General features: G+C 32.5%; 2 protein-coding genes and 1 long non-coding RNA gene across 3 annotated transcripts; 1 reads left to right on the plus strand and 2 right to left on the minus strand.

The window, feature by feature from the left end:
- Positions 1 to 993: 993 nt before the first annotated feature.
- Positions 994 to 3327, minus strand: LOC125596348 (transcription factor UNE12-like). The gene is made up of 6 exons (XM_048771524.1): positions 2794 to 3327; positions 2562 to 2687; positions 2386 to 2451; positions 2233 to 2298; positions 1636 to 1716; positions 994 to 1566 (listed from the first exon to the last, which is right to left on the minus strand). Exons 1-6 carry the CDS (start codon positions 3112 to 3114, stop codon positions 1327 to 1329), a joined length of 900 nt encoding a protein of 299 aa, XP_048627481.1. The 5' UTR covers positions 3115 to 3327; the 3' UTR covers positions 994 to 1326.
- Positions 3328 to 15216: 11889 nt separating this feature from the next.
- Positions 15217 to 18108, plus strand: LOC125596350 (MLO-like protein 1). Its single transcript, XM_048771526.1, has 12 exons — positions 15217 to 15510; positions 15672 to 15922; positions 16005 to 16121; positions 16210 to 16270; positions 16352 to 16449; positions 16528 to 16602; positions 16681 to 16819; positions 16916 to 16956; positions 17025 to 17234; positions 17336 to 17403; positions 17495 to 17555; positions 17647 to 18108. Exons 1-12 carry the CDS (start codon positions 15330 to 15332, stop codon positions 17893 to 17895), a joined length of 1551 nt encoding a protein of 516 aa, XP_048627483.1. The 5' UTR covers positions 15217 to 15329; the 3' UTR covers positions 17896 to 18108.
- LOC125596351 lies at positions 17411 to 18897 on the minus strand. The gene is made up of 3 exons (XR_007331005.1): positions 18639 to 18897; positions 18461 to 18534; positions 17411 to 17872 (listed from the first exon to the last, which is right to left on the minus strand). It is a non-coding gene; the product is annotated as an uncharacterized LOC125596351 (long non-coding RNA).
- Positions 18898 to 19182: the final 285 nt, after the last annotated feature.

Below are 19182 nucleotides of genomic sequence, written 5' to 3' on the forward strand. Positions count from 1 at the left end.
TAATGAGAGTAATTCTTGGGTTCACCCCTAAGATGAACCTATAAATTTACCAACCAATAAAATTTAGTTATTTTAAATCTGATATCTTTTAAAAAAGGAAACAAAATATTGTCAAATTATATTACGTTTTTAAAATTAAAAAAGTACAAATAATTAAAAATAATAGTAGTTGCAAAAAAAAAGTTTTCAAAAAAAATTAATACCATAAACAAAACACTTAACTCTAAATCTAAACCTTAAACCCTTTGGTAAACCCTAAACTCTTTGATAAATTTTAAATTCTTGAATTTAAAAAAAATATATTTTTAACACAATCAACAAAACACTAAACTCTAAATCTTAATCCTAATCAGGATTAACAACTGTGTCACTAGTTTAGTTGAGACTGTATGGATGCACTTAATATATAGTTTAGAATCGGTTTTGTATAATGGTCACATGTATCTCAGAACCCAAATCAAACTTTTGAGTTATGTAATTTTGTGTTTCAGCATGGAACTCAAGACCCGAAGAAGATCAAGTGCGGACCTGAAGGAGGAAACATGACACTGCTCGGCAAGCCAAAGCCACTACAGTTCTGTGATCTGGATGCTTGCTAAGCTAAGTTCTCTAACCGGCCGGTTTTATATGGTCCAATAACGCGAAAAATGCTACAGGTAATGTTTGAAGCCTGTAAGCATACTTTTACACCACATTTTTAAACGAATGACCAAAAACATTCTCTTTTGTTATTATCTCATTTCCAAGATTTTATTTAGGTTTATGTAATAAAGACTTTTATGTTTCTCAACAAGGCTAATATTAAAAATAAGTTATTTATGCAAGAATATTTTATATTCTTATACGACATATGTGTCTTTTTTTTTTTTTGCACCAAACACCAAACGACTATTCTATTACCCAAGCTTGAGGTGATCTATTAGTTCAATATAAAGCCTAAGTTCATATTAATAATATAGATTCTAATATAAAAGACGATATTTGCACTCCCAATTCATACAAAATAAATAATAATACTAATTCAAGTACTTATTTTTTCTTCCAACGTGTACATAAACTCAACAAGGTCCTACACCTTCCCACTACTATTACTTCAAGCTCCTTCATAAACCTCCCACTAAAGCCATGAAAATAAAAAGTTGTTTTCATCAAAGTCCACCTCAAAACCCTTTCGACATATTCTCCCTTTTACTGCAAACCCTGCCTACATAGGTTCCATCTCCATTAATTTACCAAACAAGTGGATGTGGGAGGGAAATGAAACATCAACAAACCAAAGTCATGCGTCGTTGTGTTGCTGTACAAACCCTTACTTGCACAAGAATCCTACGGTGGAGGAGGATTCGTCTCCGGTTTAACCACTGATGATGAAGTATCCGGAGGCTGAGAATGGTAAATAGCCATAGCCAATGAGATTGGCATCATACAAAGAGTCTTAGACTGAAGTAGCTGCATTGCAGCCCAAACATTTTTTTCCATCAGTTTAGCCACTTGACGTTCAGTACCATCATTAGACCCTTTCTCCCACGCTGCTTGTGGTGTCCTTCCACCCTCACTCCCTTCATCCTATTGAGGTTTTAACAAACAGTTTGAATCAAAACCCCATTTTCTAAATCTTTGATATTTTCTTTTTACCTCAACTGATGATGGCAAAGGCATATCAGTAACTAGTGGAGCAACAGCACCGGCTCCACCAAGACGACTCATGCTCCAAACCTACCAAAAGTTGACGAAAGAGAGACATAAACCATCATTCAAATGGGTAAGCTTTATCCCACGAAAAAAAGCTTTTACTATTCTTAGATGAGCATGGAAACTTCACAAAAATATTTTATTATGTAATCAGAAAACCATCATTGCATACTATTTTCTTTACTGTCTACATTATCTTTTAAAGTAAAGAGAGACTTCCTTTATTTTTGTTAGACAGGAGCTTTAAACAACCTATTGCATTTTGATATTAAGAAGCGTTTGCTCTAAGAGATCTTATATTATAACGTGATCATCAAGATTATACTTGATGCTTTTAATATATGGTATTTTAATCTTAAACCATGATTATCCTCCAATATGAAACAAAACAAAAAGTGAAAAGAAGAGAGACTAAATGTCAAAGTACAAAAAAGGGCAGTTCTTTGTTTATTATTCTGTGGCACATTAAAAAAAAATCAATCTAGATTCAAGATTAAGGCTATTAGATTGGTTATGTAGAGACAAGTAATATAATATTACCTTAACTTGGAGCATGAGAAACTTTACATAATCGACAATCTCATCGATCATAGCAGCTCTATCTGTCTGCAGAGAGAAACAGCAAGTGTTAAACCTTTGTGAAGAGATGACAAAAGTTACAAAGTGAAGCTCAAGGTTAAGAGATAGACCAACCTTGTTAACAGTAGGAACAAGTTCTTGAAGCGCCCTGATCCATTCTGCTATTCTTTCCCTACGTAGCTGTGGCAAAGTTAAAAGCATAATTCCCCACAATAAATATGAACACAATGGTAATAAATAAAGCACTAAATCTTTCGACTACATCTTGCATGTATATCAAATCACATTACCCTTTCAGCGATGCTATGTGGATCGGTAGCCTGACCACGCCTAGCTCGAACCCTAGGTCGGATGGATGTAGGCTGATGTGGGGGCGCCGATGGAGCTGGCTGTTGCATCGGCTGCCCAGGGAATACCTTCCACCAACACAAAAGATGTAAGAATGGATAATTAAACAATGTCAGACAACATGATGAACCACACAGCTAGTTCGAACCATAGCAAACCAAGAAGTTTACTTACAGGTTTCATAGAAGAAGAAGGATGATCAAGAACATCATCTGAGAATCGTTTCCCACTTCCAAGACCACCACCACCTTCAGGTCTAAGAACGCCAGGTCCTTTCCCTTGTTCAAGACTCAAACCTAAAGGAAACATCTGACTGTGAAACCCACTTCCTTCCTCGCCTGAACCCAACTGCAGCATCATCGGCGGTGCTCCTCCTCCTCCGCCTAACCCACCAGATAAACCGGCGGCTGAAGAGGCTGGGAAGTTGGGAAGACCGAGGATTTGGTCGAAGAAATCATCCGAAGGTGTTTGGTCTGAAAGGTTCTCATGAGCCATTGGTTTTGAGTATGAAAATGGAAACTTTATAACTCGAACGAGTCAGGGTGAGTCACGATGAGCGAGTTTGAAGACTTTGAAGAGAAAAATCTACACGAGAAAGCTTACTGAAATAAAAAAAAATTAATTTGTTTTGGTGAATTGATGATGCTCTAAAACGAATGAGGACGAACAAGATAGACAAGACAAGACCATAAAGGAGGACAAGAAAAGTGTAAACTCTATGCTCTATTTTATAAAATTGTCTTTGCGCTAAAGGACCTTGCTTTTTCAAACTATTTACACGTTTGCCAACGTCTTCTTTATCTTCCAGAAACAATAAGTGGGCTTATTAATTAAATGGGTCTTCGTGACGGTATTTTAGTAGCTTTTTCGCAACTATTTCTTTGTTTGAATCTTTAATTTTCAGTAATTAGTTTTTCTTTTCTTTCAAATATACACTTTCAGTTTACAATTATTAAACTAGATTTTGACTTGTGCTTTAAAATCGCAGAATTATTTTTTATTAATAAATTTAATTTTTTATAGATGACATCTAATTTGTTAGAACCATCATTTATTATATGTAAAAGTTTAACTTTTCTTTTTTACATTTTATGTGTATGTTAAAAGTTTGTGTATGTTAAAAGTTTAACTTTTTCCTTTTTACATTTTATATGTATGTGCTTTTCTTTTTTTTATGTTAATATATTAGTCGACTGAGCTTATGAAGAATAATTTTCAAGACAAACTTAATATATAGGTTTAATCTGTATTATAATGTATGATCTTAATTTTGAATGGAATTATAATATTTTGGTTTAAGAAAATAATTATTTTAAATTTAATATGTATTGCGTTAATTTATAAAATTTATATAAAGTTTATATAATTTTAAAATAACATATGGTCATATATTAATTATAAGAAAATTAAAAAAAAAAGAATAATCTATTTAGCTGAACTATTTTGTAATATTTTAAGTTTTATTTTTACCCATATTTTAAAAATGTATGATTAGTTTCATAAACCTACTTTGAAATATATTTATAAATACTTTATAGTTTTAAAACGATGAGTTTTCACATTTTGTGCGCTGCTATTCCTATATCTATATTTACAATGTTTGAATTCTCTGATTATACATTAAATAATTTTAATTTATTGGATTTTATCAGTGGAGTTAAATTATTTGAATCTAATTTAAAGTTCTAAATAGGCTTGCTAAAATCTATCCATCATTTTGTCAATTTAGATTTACTGTTATATGAAGTTGGACTCAAAATGTTGTGCAAACTAAAACATAGTTAGTCAATCTTGTCTTCTTTTCATTAGAACCGTTTGTATTCTTCCGCAAAAAAAAATCAGAAAAGTAATCCCTTTCTTATTAAAGGAGGAACATTCAAAGAAATAAACCTTGGCCTCATGTGTTTATTACATGAGTGCCATTTCCTATGTGTCATCACCTCATGCATTCTCATTAACTTTTTCAAAAAACCCTTTGTTCCCTAGAATAATTACAACCAAATGCCATTGGTCATATACATTATACTATATGCTTACAATTACAATCCGATTTGAAAAAAAAAACGGGTATTTATGACAGTCAGAATATTAACTCTGTTGTAAAAGGCAACAAAATAAGTTCGACATCTATCAAATCGTTTTATGAACATTTTTTTTACGTGAATTATAATGCAAGATTTTATGAACATTTTTAAACTAAGATCAAATCATATTATAATGCAACGTTTTATGAACATTTTTGAAACCGAGTCAACATTTTTTGAACATTCTTATGCAACATTTTTAAATTAATATCAAATTTCTTTATAATGCAACTAAAGAAACGGGAATAATTTTAAGAACAATTTTCTACTTATTTTAGGAACACGTATTATAATCCAACGTTTTATGAACATATTTTTCAACGTTAATTATAATGCAACATTTTTGTCAACGTTGGAAAAAAAAATTAAACGTTACGGATATCAGATATATTTTGGTTATTTGGTCAAAAGAAAAAAGAAACACAATTGAATTTCAAGTAACTCGATTCAAACTCGATATTTCAAATTACAACCTACGCTTAATTGGTCAAAATATTAAGGAAACACAAGAATATTCAAAACGTATAAAAGGAAACAAAATTCAATTGTGTTGAAATACTTACCTTAATCGAAAATATAATATTTCACTCAATATTTTTGCGTGACCATCACGGATCTTATAATACCTATTTCACGAAAACGCATCACTTCCCTTTCTTATTATTTGAGGAGAATTTTTATTAATTAACCTCATTCTCATATGTGATTAACATTCATATAAAAATGTTGTCTCCGATATATGTTGCTCTTCCTATATAAACATGAGTTTTGTATATCGAAGACAACATATTCATTAATTTTTTGTGCATATTAATCCATGAAGTTTTGGCATTAAACGTTTTATATTATAAATCAAAAGAATATATTTACCTTGTATCTACTTTTATATGAATATGAAAATTCTACTTCTATAATTTTTTTAGGAATGAGTAAATTATTTCCATTAATATCAATGATTCGATTATTCAAAAGTTACATAATTCAAGTAAATAAATAGGGAATCAACCCAAGAATTTAAATTTCAGTAAATAAAATCAACCCAAGATATTAAATAATTACTGTTTTGATGGCATTTGAATATCAAATCCAATAGATCTTGATTTCTATATTTAATTGATTCCTTTTGCTAATTTAAATTTGACCGTAATTCACGTAATAGCCAAAAAATAGGAAACTGATATATGCAATCTTCATAACGCATTTTGGTTTCGGTTAATATAGGAAAGTTACTATAAATTTATTTTAAATTCTCATGGCTAATTAAAAATCACACGCAAAATTTTAGGGATTTACTTGAGAAACATTATTAAACAAGTTTTTTAAAAATTTTTTAAAAAATATAACCAATTACACAAGTTTTAAATTATTCATATAGATTTACTTCCATAAAATTTACTTCAATTACACCTAACCAATTACACAAGTTATTTTTAAAAAATATCGAAGCTTATCTTCTATAAACATGCACAATATCCTTCAATCTTTCGTTATATAGCATGAAATATTTATGACTATAAATTTTGCCTTTCTAATATTTATAAATTAAAAGTTTTAATCTCTATTTAGTCCGCAATTTATTTAAATGCTTGGCTTGGTTTCCTATTTATTTACTTGAATTTAAATTCTTCGATTGATTCCCTATTTATTTACTTGAATTATATAACTTTTGAATAATCGAATCGCTAAATTAATGAAAATAACTTACTAATTTAATTGATTTCTTTCGCTAATTTAAATTTGACCGTAATTTATGCAATAGCCAAAAAATAGAAAACTGATATATGCAAACGCATTTTGATTTCGATTAATAAAGGAAAGTTACTATAAATTTATTTAAATTCACATGGCTAATTAAAAATCACACATGAAATTTGAGGGATTTACTTGAGAAACATTATTAAACAAGTTTAAAATAAAAAATAAAAAATCTAACCAATTACACAAGTTGTAAATTATTATTATAGATTTACTTTCATAAAATTTACTCCAATTACACCTAACCAATTACACAAGTTAAAAAAAAATCAAAACTTATCTTTTATAAACATGCACAATGTCCTTCAATCTTTCATTATATAACATGAAATATTTGTGATTATAACTTTTACCTTTCTAATATTTATAGATTAAAAATTATAATCTCTATTTAATCTATTCACTCCGCGCATGGCGCGGGTACCACCTAGTGTTGCAAAGAAAATAAAAACAAAGAGACCTACGTAATAATGACATGTCATACACTTCCCTTAGTTTATAATTTTTGTTTGATCAAAACCACTTTAGTATCATAGCTATATCTATTTTCTACACAGACTCCTCTGTTGCATGTCTTTCGATGACAATACCTAGTGAAAACAGTATAACAACAATAATATTGTAAAGCACACTATTAATAATAGGTGTTTAGATTTTCGTAAGAACAATAGAAGACCAGAATGACGACACCAATAAGAGGTTGTAGATTCTCAAAATATAAAAAATATTGTTTTCCAAAACTCGAAGTAATTAAGTGGTAGAATCTATATTATTAAAAGAGAAGTACAAAATAAAAATACCCCTTAATTTTACCATTTATTTACATTAGAATACCACTGAAATATTTTTTAAACTAGCTTGTATTTTTCTAATTTAAATAATAGATTTAAGTATTTAATGTTTTTCCTAATTTAAATAATATATTTCCTTAATCAAATGTTAACCGAAATAGATTTACTAATATATTTTATATTAACATATTATATATTTTTAATATTTGTTAGTAATAAATAATAATATAAAATATTACACATCATAATGAATTTATATACAATATAAATAAAATATAAAATACTTTATTCATATATTATTAGTATAGTGTTTCATAATATAAGTCTAATTAGTTATAAATATTGGATTTTTATATGATACATTGTGATATAATAGACAATTAAAATCACAAAATATAATTATTCAAAGTAATAAATAAAATGGTTATGCTTTAAAATGTTATATTAACAATTATGTTATATATTTTAATTTACAAATATATATTATACCATTAGTACAAAGAAAAAAATTAAAGTGAAAGCAAATATTTATACGGTCACGGGTCAAGTTCTAGAAATAAACAACAACAGCGCAAGATTATTTTTCTTTAACAAATTTATTTTAGTAGATATTATAGTTCCAAATATGTTTATATATTTATGTATTTATAAATTTATTTTCTTTGTTTTAAGGGATGCTAAGATTTTGAAAATGGAAAAAGTTATGACCCACCTCAATATTATTTTAATTAGGATAAAATTTATATCATAATATTTTGTTAAATTTTTAATTTTTATTTTTATTATAACTGCAAAGATTAATTTAATATAAATTTTTTGTTTAAATACTACAAATACATCATTTAATATAAACTAAAAAAACTAAAAACATAAAATAAAATACCCGTCCGGTCGGACGGGTCAAGGTCTAGTTTCATTTAAGGTAAATAAGGAATATTTGTTTGTCTTCATCAGATAATTACCATAAAATTAATAATAAAATTATTTAAAAAAAGAAATGACTTAAATTTGTAAATAACTCCAAAAACTAAATGCATAATCCTAGGAGTGATTCTGCTTTAATAGTATAGATTGGGTGGACATAGATTACAATCATCAAAACAATTTCATTAGATAACATATTAAAAAAAATATTAAATTTCATTTTGCGTTGAGGAGAAAACTAATGATACATTGACAAAACTAATGATAGCTTTATTTCAAATTTTTAAACAATTAGCAAAAGAACAAAAACATTTTTGTACCTAACCTTAATAGTATACAGATTTGAGATTTCTAATAACTTTTAACACCAGCATAACAACAATCATTCAATCGAAAGTCAAACTCAACCAAAAACCCAGTAGCCGCAAAAGAAAAAAGGGGTTTTCCGATCCACTCTCTCCGGCGTCCGGGGTTCATCGTTGGTGCTGTGAGAAGGTCTGTAATTTCTAATAGTATTTTTCAATTGTGATGGCTGGGGATGGAGATGAGTTGTTGTTTGGTTTCGTCGTCGTCTCTGTGTTTTTCTTGATGGCTTTGTCTGATCCATACTTTTTTCTGGTGAACAGTGCAAGTTCAAGCCGACTCTAATGTGGGGTGGTACTACTTCCATCGTATTTGGTAAGGCATATGTCAGGTGAGGCTTTTTATGTTCAACATGTCTTCTTTCATGCTCAAATATCTTTCAATTTTGGTTTGTTTTGTTGTTTTGATCCTTCACTTGCATCCCTCTGCTCCCAGGCAGGAGTGGACCCAGTAAGGCCCAACTGGGGTCACCTAACCCCAAATATGGTCAAATAAATAAAATTGTAATAAGGTTTGCTAAAGAATCTGTAGCAGGATTATTTCATCTCAACCCTTTGACACTCCATAAACTAAGGTTCAAAACCCCATGACACCCCTTTTTCTTTATATTTTGAAAATCATATATATATATGACCCCACTAAAATAATCTTTGGATCCGCCACTGCTCTCAGGCCATGCTTAACAGATCTTGATTTGTTTAGTAGACTCTCGTTGGAATCTGGTAGCTCTCAATTTTGTAAATATTTATTGGTGTGTATACCTCTATGTTGTCCTCTGGTAGCAACGGGTTGGGTTCAAGACTTGTCACTGTAGCTTTAGTCGTGTCTACTTGGTGCATCTTCTTCTTATCTTCCCTCTCCGCTTCGTCAGCATATGGGCCTTACTCTTATCTCAGTCATGAATGTATCTAGTATCTTGTCGCTCCATCCAGCTTCTTTGATGGTCCCTTCTTCAGTGGTTGAAATGGTTTAAGCGGCGCAGTTAGGTCTCTTTTGGTAAGCATCCGGTCAGGTAAGGGGGTTCTCTTTGTTCTCAGGGGTTCTGAAGTTTTCTTCTAGTTTCAATCAAGTTATGGATGGGTTTGTCATTGTTGGTCCTTGTTTGAAGTCGCTCTTCTAGTCTTGCTGACTCTTTTCGACCGCTTTGGATGGTTATAATGATGGTCAAGACATGCCTAGATGCTTTGATATGTTGATATGCTACTGCCTTGTTTGTGATGCTAAATGAATTATCTTTTTCAAGTTTATGTATTAAGTCTTGTTTGAATGTGTCCGGGAATGTCCGACTAGTGGCTTCGTTTGTCAGTTTTAGTATTTTAAAGGCTTTTGGTAGTCTTGTTTTATGATCAGTCTATCTTAGCATAAGATAGTTGATGTGTTGTAATGAATTCTTGATTCTATGTTTAGGTGAAATCTATAGATGGCAAAAAAAACAATCATCATAATTATTGATTAATATATTTCTTATTTATTGTCTTTATCAATTTTGTATAAAATAAAATCCAATCAATAATATTAATCTAGAAACGTACAAAAACCTAGTAAAAGAACTAAAAAGAGAGCCAGACATATGCAGGAATGTAGGACAGGAGAAATGCAGAAAAAATGCAGGAGAAAAAAACACGCAGATAAGACTGCATTTTGTTTCCATTCATGTTTATAGATAGATGCAAAAAAAAAAAATTTCTCCTACATGCAGATTTTTTTGTTCCTTTAATTTATGTTCTGGATATATGAGAAGAAAATGTTTGGGCAAAAGATAGAGGCCCAATGGTTGCTTTATATTTATTTTAGTTAATTACATATACATATTCATTATCTTTCTTCATTCACTTTCAAACTAAAATCCTTTTACAAGAATTTTTAGTGTTTTTAATTTTTTATTTTATGTAATTAATTTTAGATAACTTTTATTAATATAAAATGATATATTTTCTTGTTTTTAATTAGTTTAAAAAAATATTTTCAGGATGTCTTTACATCCATTAACCATAATTCAGAAAAATAAAAATATATTTTTTAATTATTTTCTTCATTAAATTATGAAAAATATAGTATGTTAAAAATAAATTGTAGCTTATGTTCAGTAATAAACATAAAATACAATATGAGCAATAAAAATACTCTATAATATTTTTTTTTTAAATCATTATATGGTATAACTGTATAAAACTTTATATAATACTCCTTCCGTTTCAAAATAGATAATGTTTTGGAGAGTTTTAGATGTTTCAAAATATTTGATGTTTTGATATTTTATATTAGTTTTAGCTTTATTGAAAACAGTGTGCCAATGATGTTTTATAGTTTTTTTCATGATTGGTTGAATTTGTTTTAGTTTATATTTTAAATGCTATTATTTAGGTAAAAGTGTATTTCTTAATTCTTGTGCATTGAACCAAAACATCAACTATTTTGAAACAGAGGGAGTATTTAAATTTCATTGTATTTAGTAAAATATAATGATTGGTATTTTTTGTTTTAGACATTTAAGTGACATAATTTGTTTTTCAACATTCAATTAAATGTAATAATACATAACTTTAGAATTAGTATTTTTTGTCTAGATATTGAATTTTTTTTATTTTACTTTTTTCTAATATTCAATCAAATATGATAATCAGTAAATTTATTTTATAAATAATTATATATTTATTTAATATAATATGTCTGATCTGCATTATCAGTTTGATCTGCATTTGTTCAGATTGATCTGTATTTGTTCTGCTTTTTTTTTTTGTCAAAGGGTACTTCATTGAGATGTCTAAGTCATGCATGACTTAGAACAATAAACGAAACAGAGTATGTGACAAATGAAAAAACCAACAGAAACAACAGACACATCAGAAGATGCTATAAAAGAAATAATTAAACCATCCTGGCCGAGATCAAAGATAGAAGGGGAGGAACCCCTCATTATGATCCCAACTATGCTCCATTAGAGCCTTCTTCAGATCGAGCTACTCCTAGCTTCGGAGAGAAGGAAGGATGATAACCAACTTGGGCCTCCTTTGGCTACATACGATTGAAGTCTACGGTCCCTAGTAACACTAGAGGCAATTTCCACAGCCATTGAATTAACTTCCACAGGGGCATCCAACAGTTGGCATTGAGCAAAAGAGTTAAGTGAGCGGAGGATTCTAGAGATTCCTAAAGCCATTGTTGGGACCACCGCGGGATTAAAAAGAGCCTCTAACACCCGTGGAGACGAAATCTCTATTATCACTCGTTGAAAGTGAAGGTCATGAAGCGCGTTAACAGCCAATCCAAGTGTGTATAACTCCGCTTCTAATGTTGATGCTGCCGCAGGGAAGGCTCTCCTGCTATGAAATAGTGGAGTGCCAAAGGAGTCACGAGCGATCCAGGCGGAACCAAAGATATTAGAGGAGCTTGTCCACGAGGATGAGATGTTGCATTTGACGACACCCAACGGTGGTTTTTGCCACTTCAGAGTAGCTCCCGCAGCACCGCCAACAGCATGTGAAGCATCAGAGGGTATAAGTTGAGCATTTAACCAGATTGTAGATTCCTCAGAGGCTTTGCTGAAGACAGAAGCCCCATTATACTGCACTTGTTCAAAACAGAGAGAGTTGCGGGCTTTCCATAAGTGCCAAAGTATCCAAGGAAATGAGAGGCGGGAGGGATTATCTGGAGGGAGCTTCTTACTGACAGACATGAGATGATAGAAATTTAACCATACTGAAGATGTTGAGAAGCCACCCGGAGGGAGGGGGATCTGGGAAAGAACCCAAACTTCCTTTGCAACCTCACAGTGAAACAGAACATGAGAAATTGTCTCAGCACATAGCCCACACCGAGGGCATGTCGTATCTAATAAAATGCCTCGCGATCTTAGCCTTTCCTTGACAGCTAGAGCACCTGACAATGCTCTCCACATGAAGTGCCTGATCTTTGGGGAAGTATTCGTTTTCCACAAGTCTTTCCAGAGCTTTCTCTCAATAGGGGGCAGACCAGGGGAAGGAGGAGATTGGAATGTCTCCAAAGTCTCAGCTAATTTGTACCCACTCTTGGAGTTGTAGATCCCAGACCCAGAGAACCCCCAAACTTTGACATCCTGAGATGACAAATCGAAGCAAGTGTTCAAGACTAATCCAACATCTTCTTCTGCTATCACTTCTCTAACTCTTTGAATGTTCCATGTGCCTTCATTCACATTGATCAAGTCCCTTACGGAGAGTGTAAGATCGACGATGGCGTCCTCACGGTACATAGGGGTACGCGGGACCGCATCCAAGAGCCAGTTATCAACCCAGACCCGAGTATTTTCTCCATTGCCAACCTTCTGTAACAAACCTTGAGAAAGAAGCTCTCTGCCGTGCAGAATACTCCTCCATGCGTAAGATGGTCTTGAGCCGACACTGCAATCCATGAAGGAAGACCGCGCAAAATACCGTTGTTTGAGAATCCGAGATAGAAGAGATGTAGGATTCGACCATATTCTCCAGGCCTGCTTTGCAAAAAGGGATTGGTTAAATTTTTCGATGTCTCGAAATCCCAAACCACCCAGTTCTTTGTCTTTGCACAGCTTTGTCCAAGCAACCCAAGGAATTTTTTTCCTGTTATTTCCAGAGCTCCACCAGAACTCCATCATAGCGCTGGTGAGTTTTGCACACACAGTCTTTGGGAGTTTAAAAAGGACATGGCATAGATTGGTAAAGCCATTACCACTGATTTTAACAAAATTTCCTTCCCACCTTGACTAAGTGTATTTGTTCTGCTTAATATGCATTTTCTATTTGATATGCGTTTTTGTGATCTGCGTACCATTTGAAACTAGGGAAATTGCCACAAATAGCACATTCATAGTACCACTTTTCATGTTTATACTAACCACTTTTACCTTCACTTTTAATGAAGGATAAAAGACAATTATACCCTTAGGGTTAACTAATCTAGACTTAGGGTTTAGAGTTGAGGAGTGTGGTAGAGTTTTTGGAATGTGAAATTTAGGATTCTAATAAATATATAAATAAATACTTAAAAATATATAAAAAATTTTAAAAAATAGTTTCAAACATAATTTTCGTTTTTCAAAAAAAATAAAAAAAAAAGTTTCAAAAAAAAAATTTCAAAAAAAAAGTTCATAAAAAAGTTCGAATTTGAAAAAGTATAATTCGAAAACATAAAAAAAAAAGTAAACTTTTTTTTTTATTTTTTTATTTTTTTAATTTTTTTAATTTTTTATTTAAATAATAATTTATTATATATATATATAAAATGCATAAGTCTTTTTCCACTTAATGAAGAATGTATTTTTGAAAATGTCTCCTAAGTGGTGGTAAAAATGAAAAGTGGTACCATAAAAATGGTAAACATATAATTTCCCCTTGAAACTATTATATACAATATATAATATAAACTAAAAAGACAGCCTGATATATTATCTAGTAATATTTTTAGGCCAAGGAACAGCCAATAGAATTTCGGGATTTGATGTAAGAAAATGGGTTAATAAGAGCATGATTAACTATAAATCCCATGGGTTGCTTAATGAGTATTTAATTAATTAATTGAACTTTGATTGGACCTAAGCACCTTAGTTAAGATTTCATTAAGATGTGTCCTTCAATAGAGGGATCTTAATTATTGGTGCTTTACCTTTCGCTTCGTCCAGTTAAGCCGTGGAGAGAGAGAGATTGAGCCACCGAGGAAAATGCCGCGATTCGTCGCCGAGAAGAAATGAAGAAAGAGAGGCGGTGTGGTGTAGGAGAGCTTGAGAGACGCGTTGTCGGCGATCAAATAGGACACCACCGACAGATACAAGCTTTACACCGAGACAGATGCCGACGGCTCCGATCGGTGAGAAAACGAGAAGCACCGGCGGATTCGACGAGGAGAGGTGGAGAGACGCGGTTTCATCTACGACGACGAAAGAGAGAAGCCGATGCGTTTTGTGCGAGAGAGAGAGATGTAACCATTGCCCAACACGTGTCTATTTAGCACCGATTCTTCTACTCCTTCTTTAAGCACCGTGTTTTCTAATTAATTCCATTTTTCTTTTTAAAAAAATTATTAAATACCTAAGCATTGGGCCTAAGCACCTGCGTTAAAGATGGTCTTACTATCCTAGAATTTGGATAATTTGTTTAGATTCTCCGACCAGAGTCTAACGATGAGTTGGCAAATTGGCACATGAAGAATCGACAGCGACCTCTCTCTCTGCCAAGTGGAATTTTAAATATTAGGATTCGGTTCGGCCATGTTCATAAACGACACTTTATAGTGTCATCAAGCAGTAAAATAATTCTAAACTACCAAAACTTTATGAAACTTTACATCTGCTCTGCGTCTCAGATCATATAATATCACTTAAAATAAAACAGAATTCATAAAACTTAATTATAAAAATGAGAAAAAGAGGGGGGTTATAAATGTCTTGATTACAACAGATAAACTAACTGACTACGAGTGAGAATGCAACACACGGAATTCAAACGGATTGTGGAAAACTGGAAAGTCTGAAAACGCGTTTCCTAATTTCCGGAAAGTTTTGTTCAAATTTTTTACTTAATTAGAAATAATGCACCAATCAATCTGTCTGTTTTAAAAAAATCTAAATCTAATTTGCAATTAATTTCTTATTTTTTTCTATGTCTAGTTTATTCAATAAGATCTTCTTACCATAAATATATTTTAATACATTATCATTAGGGAGAAATATATAAACCAACAGAGTCACAAATGCATCACACCTCTCGTAAAGAGACAACAAGACTGTTCCTTTGTCCTCCTGATTCTCTCTTGACAGATCGAAGAGAAACAATCTGAGAAAATGGGTGGTCATGGAGAAGGAGTGTCTCTTGAATTCACTCCGACGTGGGTCGTCGCCGGAGTTTGCACCATCATCGTCGCGATTTCTCTCGCCGTGGAGCGTTTGCTGCACCATTTCGGCACTGTTCTCAAGAAGAAGAAGCAGAAACCTCTCTTCGAAGCTCTTCAAAAGGTTAAAGAAGGTAAATAAAAATTCAATCTTCCTAAGTGGGTTCCACGAATCTTATGATCTTGAGTCGTCCGAGGAACATAGTTTTGATGTTGTTAGTGGGGACAAGAGTGATATCTTTTGTGGATGTGTGATAAATCATTTTTGGGGATTTTTTTAATTTTTTTGGTGCAGAGTTGATGCTGTTAGGGTTCATATCATTGTTTCTGACCGTAACGCAAGGACTAATCTCCAAGATCTGTGTGAGAGAGGAAGTGCTAATGCATATGCTTCCATGTTCAAAACAAGAAGCTGAGTTAAGTAAACACAAAAACGTGACGACGACAACAACAGAGCATTTTCAGTCTTTGATCCCTATTGTTGGGACCACTAGGCGTCTACTAGCTGAACATGCTGCGGCTGAAGCTGGTTACTGTAGCCTTAAGGTAGACTTTTTATTATTATAAAAAATACATCTCATTATAAATGTGTGTTTTCTTTTGCTAATTCTTTGTTTTTTTTTTGTAGGATAAAACACCGTTGCTTTCGCTTGAGGCGTTGCACCATCTACACATTTTCATCTTTGTACTCGCCATTTCCCATGTGACATTCTGTGCTCTTACTGTGGTTTTTGGAAGCACCAGGGTGAGCTTAAAAAACTGTATAGTTTTGTCAGTTAATGCGACCATCTCAGGTGTGGTCTTCTTATTCATGTTTTGTATGTGTAATGCAGATCTACCAATGGAAGAAGTGGGAGGATGCGCTTGCAGACGAGAGTTTTGACCCTGAAGCAGGTACTTAAAGCGCTGTGTCTAACTTTTATTCGTTTTAGTGAAATCTTTGTAAGTAATTTTTTTCATTGTTCCATTTTGCAGCTCTTGTGAAAAAAAGTGTCACTCATGTACACCAACATGCTTTTATTAAAGAGCATTTTCTCGGCATTGGTAAAGATTCAGTCTTCCTTGGATGGACGGTATGTTTATTCTCTAAGTAAATGTGCTCTTTGTAACTTCATAGCGGATGCTGAGGTTATGTCTTCTTTGCATTACAGCAATCATTCTTCAAGCAATTCTATGGATCTGTGACAAAAGCTGATTACGTGACTCTGCGCCTTGGTTTCATTATGGTAAAATCTTGATCATTTTTGTAAACAAAAGCTTTTGATTTGGAATCATTTAGACTAAACATATCTGTTTTGGTACAGACGCATTGCAAAGGAAACCCAAAGCTTAACTTCCACAAGTACATGATGAGAGCTCTTGAGGATGATTTCAAACATGTTGTTGGTATCAGCTGGTATCTTTGGATTTTCGTCGTCATCTTCTTGCTTCTTAATGTTAACGGTAATGCTTCCACAAAAACATAACGCTTTTTCGATCTTTTAATTAATAGAATATTTATGCGTTTTTTTAATATATATATATATATATATCTTGCAGGATGGCACACATATTTCTGGATAGCATTCATTCCCTTCATTGTGAGTCAAATTTGTTATTGATTCTTAAATCTTCTTTTCAACTAAACTTTTTGCCCCTTTCTTTGAAGCTGCTTCTTGCTGTGGGAACAAAATTGGAGCATGTGATATCACAGTTAGCTCACGAGGTTGCAGAGAAACATGTAGCAATTGAAGGAGAGTTAGTGGTGAAACCATCAGATGAGCATTTCTGGTTCAGCAAACCTGAGTTTGTTCTCTTCTTGATTCATTTCATCCTCTTCCAGAATGCTTTCGAGATTGCCTTCTTCTTTTGGATTTGGGTACAAGTCAAAGAGACTCTTGATTCTTTTTTCTAATGATGAAATCTACATTTCCAAGACTTAGACACCCACCTGAGCATGTCTAAGTGTATATTTTGTAGGTTACCTACGGCTTTGATTCATGCATTATGGGACAAGTAAGATACATTGTTCCAAGATTGGTGATTGGGTACTGATTTATTTTTTGCCTTTTGTCAATTTATTTATTTTAATAAATACATTTTCATTTACACATATATATCTTATCTTCTTCTGTGTAGAGTCTTCATTCAAGTGCTTTGCAGTTATAGTACACTGCCTCTTTACGCCATTGTCTCTCAGGTAAAGAAAATGCTACAGGATTTATCTGTTTGATACTTTTTCGACTTCTTGTCTGAAAAAAACTTATCCTTGTTTTATGTTATAACAACAGATGGGAAGTAACTACAAGAAAGCGATATTTGAGGAGAATGTGCAGGTTGGTCTTGTTGGTTGGGCACAGAAAGTGAAGAACAAGAGAGCCAGTAATGGGAACGAAGGTAGCTCTAATGCTGGTACAACCCCTAGTCCTCCTGGTGCTGGTGCAGGTTTTGCAGGAATTCAACTCAGCAGATTAACAAGAAACAACGCAGGGGAGACGACACAAAATGAGATTACACCTGCTCATGTCAACAACCATTGAGTAGAGTCTAGAGATAACTTATCGTCAGATTTTAGCTTACATATCCGGTTTTGTGGCTATACATAAGCTCTAGTGACTTGATTTTTTCTTTTGAAATATAGAAACCAAAACTTTAAGGTCTTCTCTTGTCACTTAAATAGACCAGTGATTTAAATGCATAAAGAACCAGATGGTGTTTACAACTGCTTCATAATAATAATAATATTACAGCCATCTCCAAATTAAAAATCAAGAAGTTATACATTATTGAAAATTTACGAGTTCGGAATGAAAAATAAAAAAAGATTGCATAAGAAGCCAAAAACAAACAAGTGATAAAAGGCTGAGCAGAATGTATTGTATATTTAAGAGGTTACTATTTCTTTGCTATGTTTCTTTGAAGTTTAGTGGATTGCAAAAGGTTACTATTTCTTTGCTATTTAAGATCCAAAGTCTAACAGTACTTTACCCACAACGAACCCGCATTAATAAAGATCACATTCTCAGAGATTCAAATACCACATGAAAGTCAACAACAGTTTCTAATGAATTTTCGTTTAAAAAAAAACAAAAAAAAAATGATAACCTCATCGGCGATCATTGCAATGAGGCAGAGTTGCGAGCAGGGATCGAAGCTCTCCCAGCCATACTCACTCAAAACTACACACAAGGAAAAACCAATCCATCGAAGACAGTCAAATCAAAATTGGGTAATCAATTCCTGATCGGAAAAGCAAGCTCCAAGATTGTTTCACTCGTGTTACCTCTGTTGATTCCTTCTTTGCTTTGATTGATGATTGATTCCAAAAAACTTGGATGGAAGCCATTAACCCAATTTAGCTGACTATATTACCCCTACTACGTTCGACGCTCTCGTAATAATTACTTTATTTTGATCCACGCGTCCGCACGGATAGGGCATGAGACGGCTCGGATATCCGCGCAATTTTAAGGTATCCTGATCCGAATTCTTATCCAGTGGATCCGGAATTTTATTATCCTTATCCGGATCCGGGGTTCTCGGATATCCTTCTAAAAATTGTAATATCCGGCGGATATCTAGATCCAGATTTGGATACTTAAAATAAATAAAAAATAATAATAATATATATATAAAATATTAAAAATAATTTTAAAATAAAAATAATATAATATAATATTTTTAATTATTTCTATGTATAGTATTACAAAATTTACATAAACTTTATATAATAGTTATTAATAAAACTTACGGATCCGGATATCCCGACTAAAAATTAAGATATCCGGATCCGGCTTTGACGGATCTAACATTTTTATTATCCGGAT

This window comes from Brassica napus, unplaced genomic scaffold, assembly GCF_020379485.1.
Source record: "Brassica napus cultivar Da-Ae unplaced genomic scaffold, Da-Ae ScsIHWf_119;HRSCAF=207, whole genome shotgun sequence".
NCBI classification, from domain to species: domain Eukaryota; kingdom Viridiplantae; phylum Streptophyta; class Magnoliopsida; order Brassicales; family Brassicaceae; genus Brassica; species Brassica napus.

Excerpts from the sequence above, each read along its gene's own strand:
- LOC125596348 (XM_048771524.1), bottom strand. The coding sequence starts at position 3,114 with ATGGCTCATGAGAACCTTTCAGACCAAACACCTTCGGATGATTTCTTC. Across the intron at positions 2,452-2,561 it reads CACATAGCATCGCTGAAAGG|CTACGTAGGGAAAGAATAGC; the intron begins GTAATGTGATTT and ends ACTTTGCCACAG. Across the intron at positions 2,299-2,385 it reads TTGTTCCTACTGTTAACAAG|ACAGATAGAGCTGCTATGAT; the intron begins GTTGGTCTATCT and ends TTCTCTCTGCAG.
- LOC125596350 (XM_048771526.1), top strand. The coding sequence starts at position 15,330 with ATGGGTGGTCATGGAGAAGGAGTGTCTCTTGAATTCACTCCGACGTGG. Across the intron at positions 15,511-15,671 it reads TCTTCAAAAGGTTAAAGAAG|AGTTGATGCTGTTAGGGTTC; the intron begins GTAAATAAAAAT and ends TTTTTGGTGCAG. Across the intron at positions 16,603-16,680 it reads TGCGCCTTGGTTTCATTATG|ACGCATTGCAAAGGAAACCC; the intron begins GTAAAATCTTGA and ends GTTTTGGTACAG.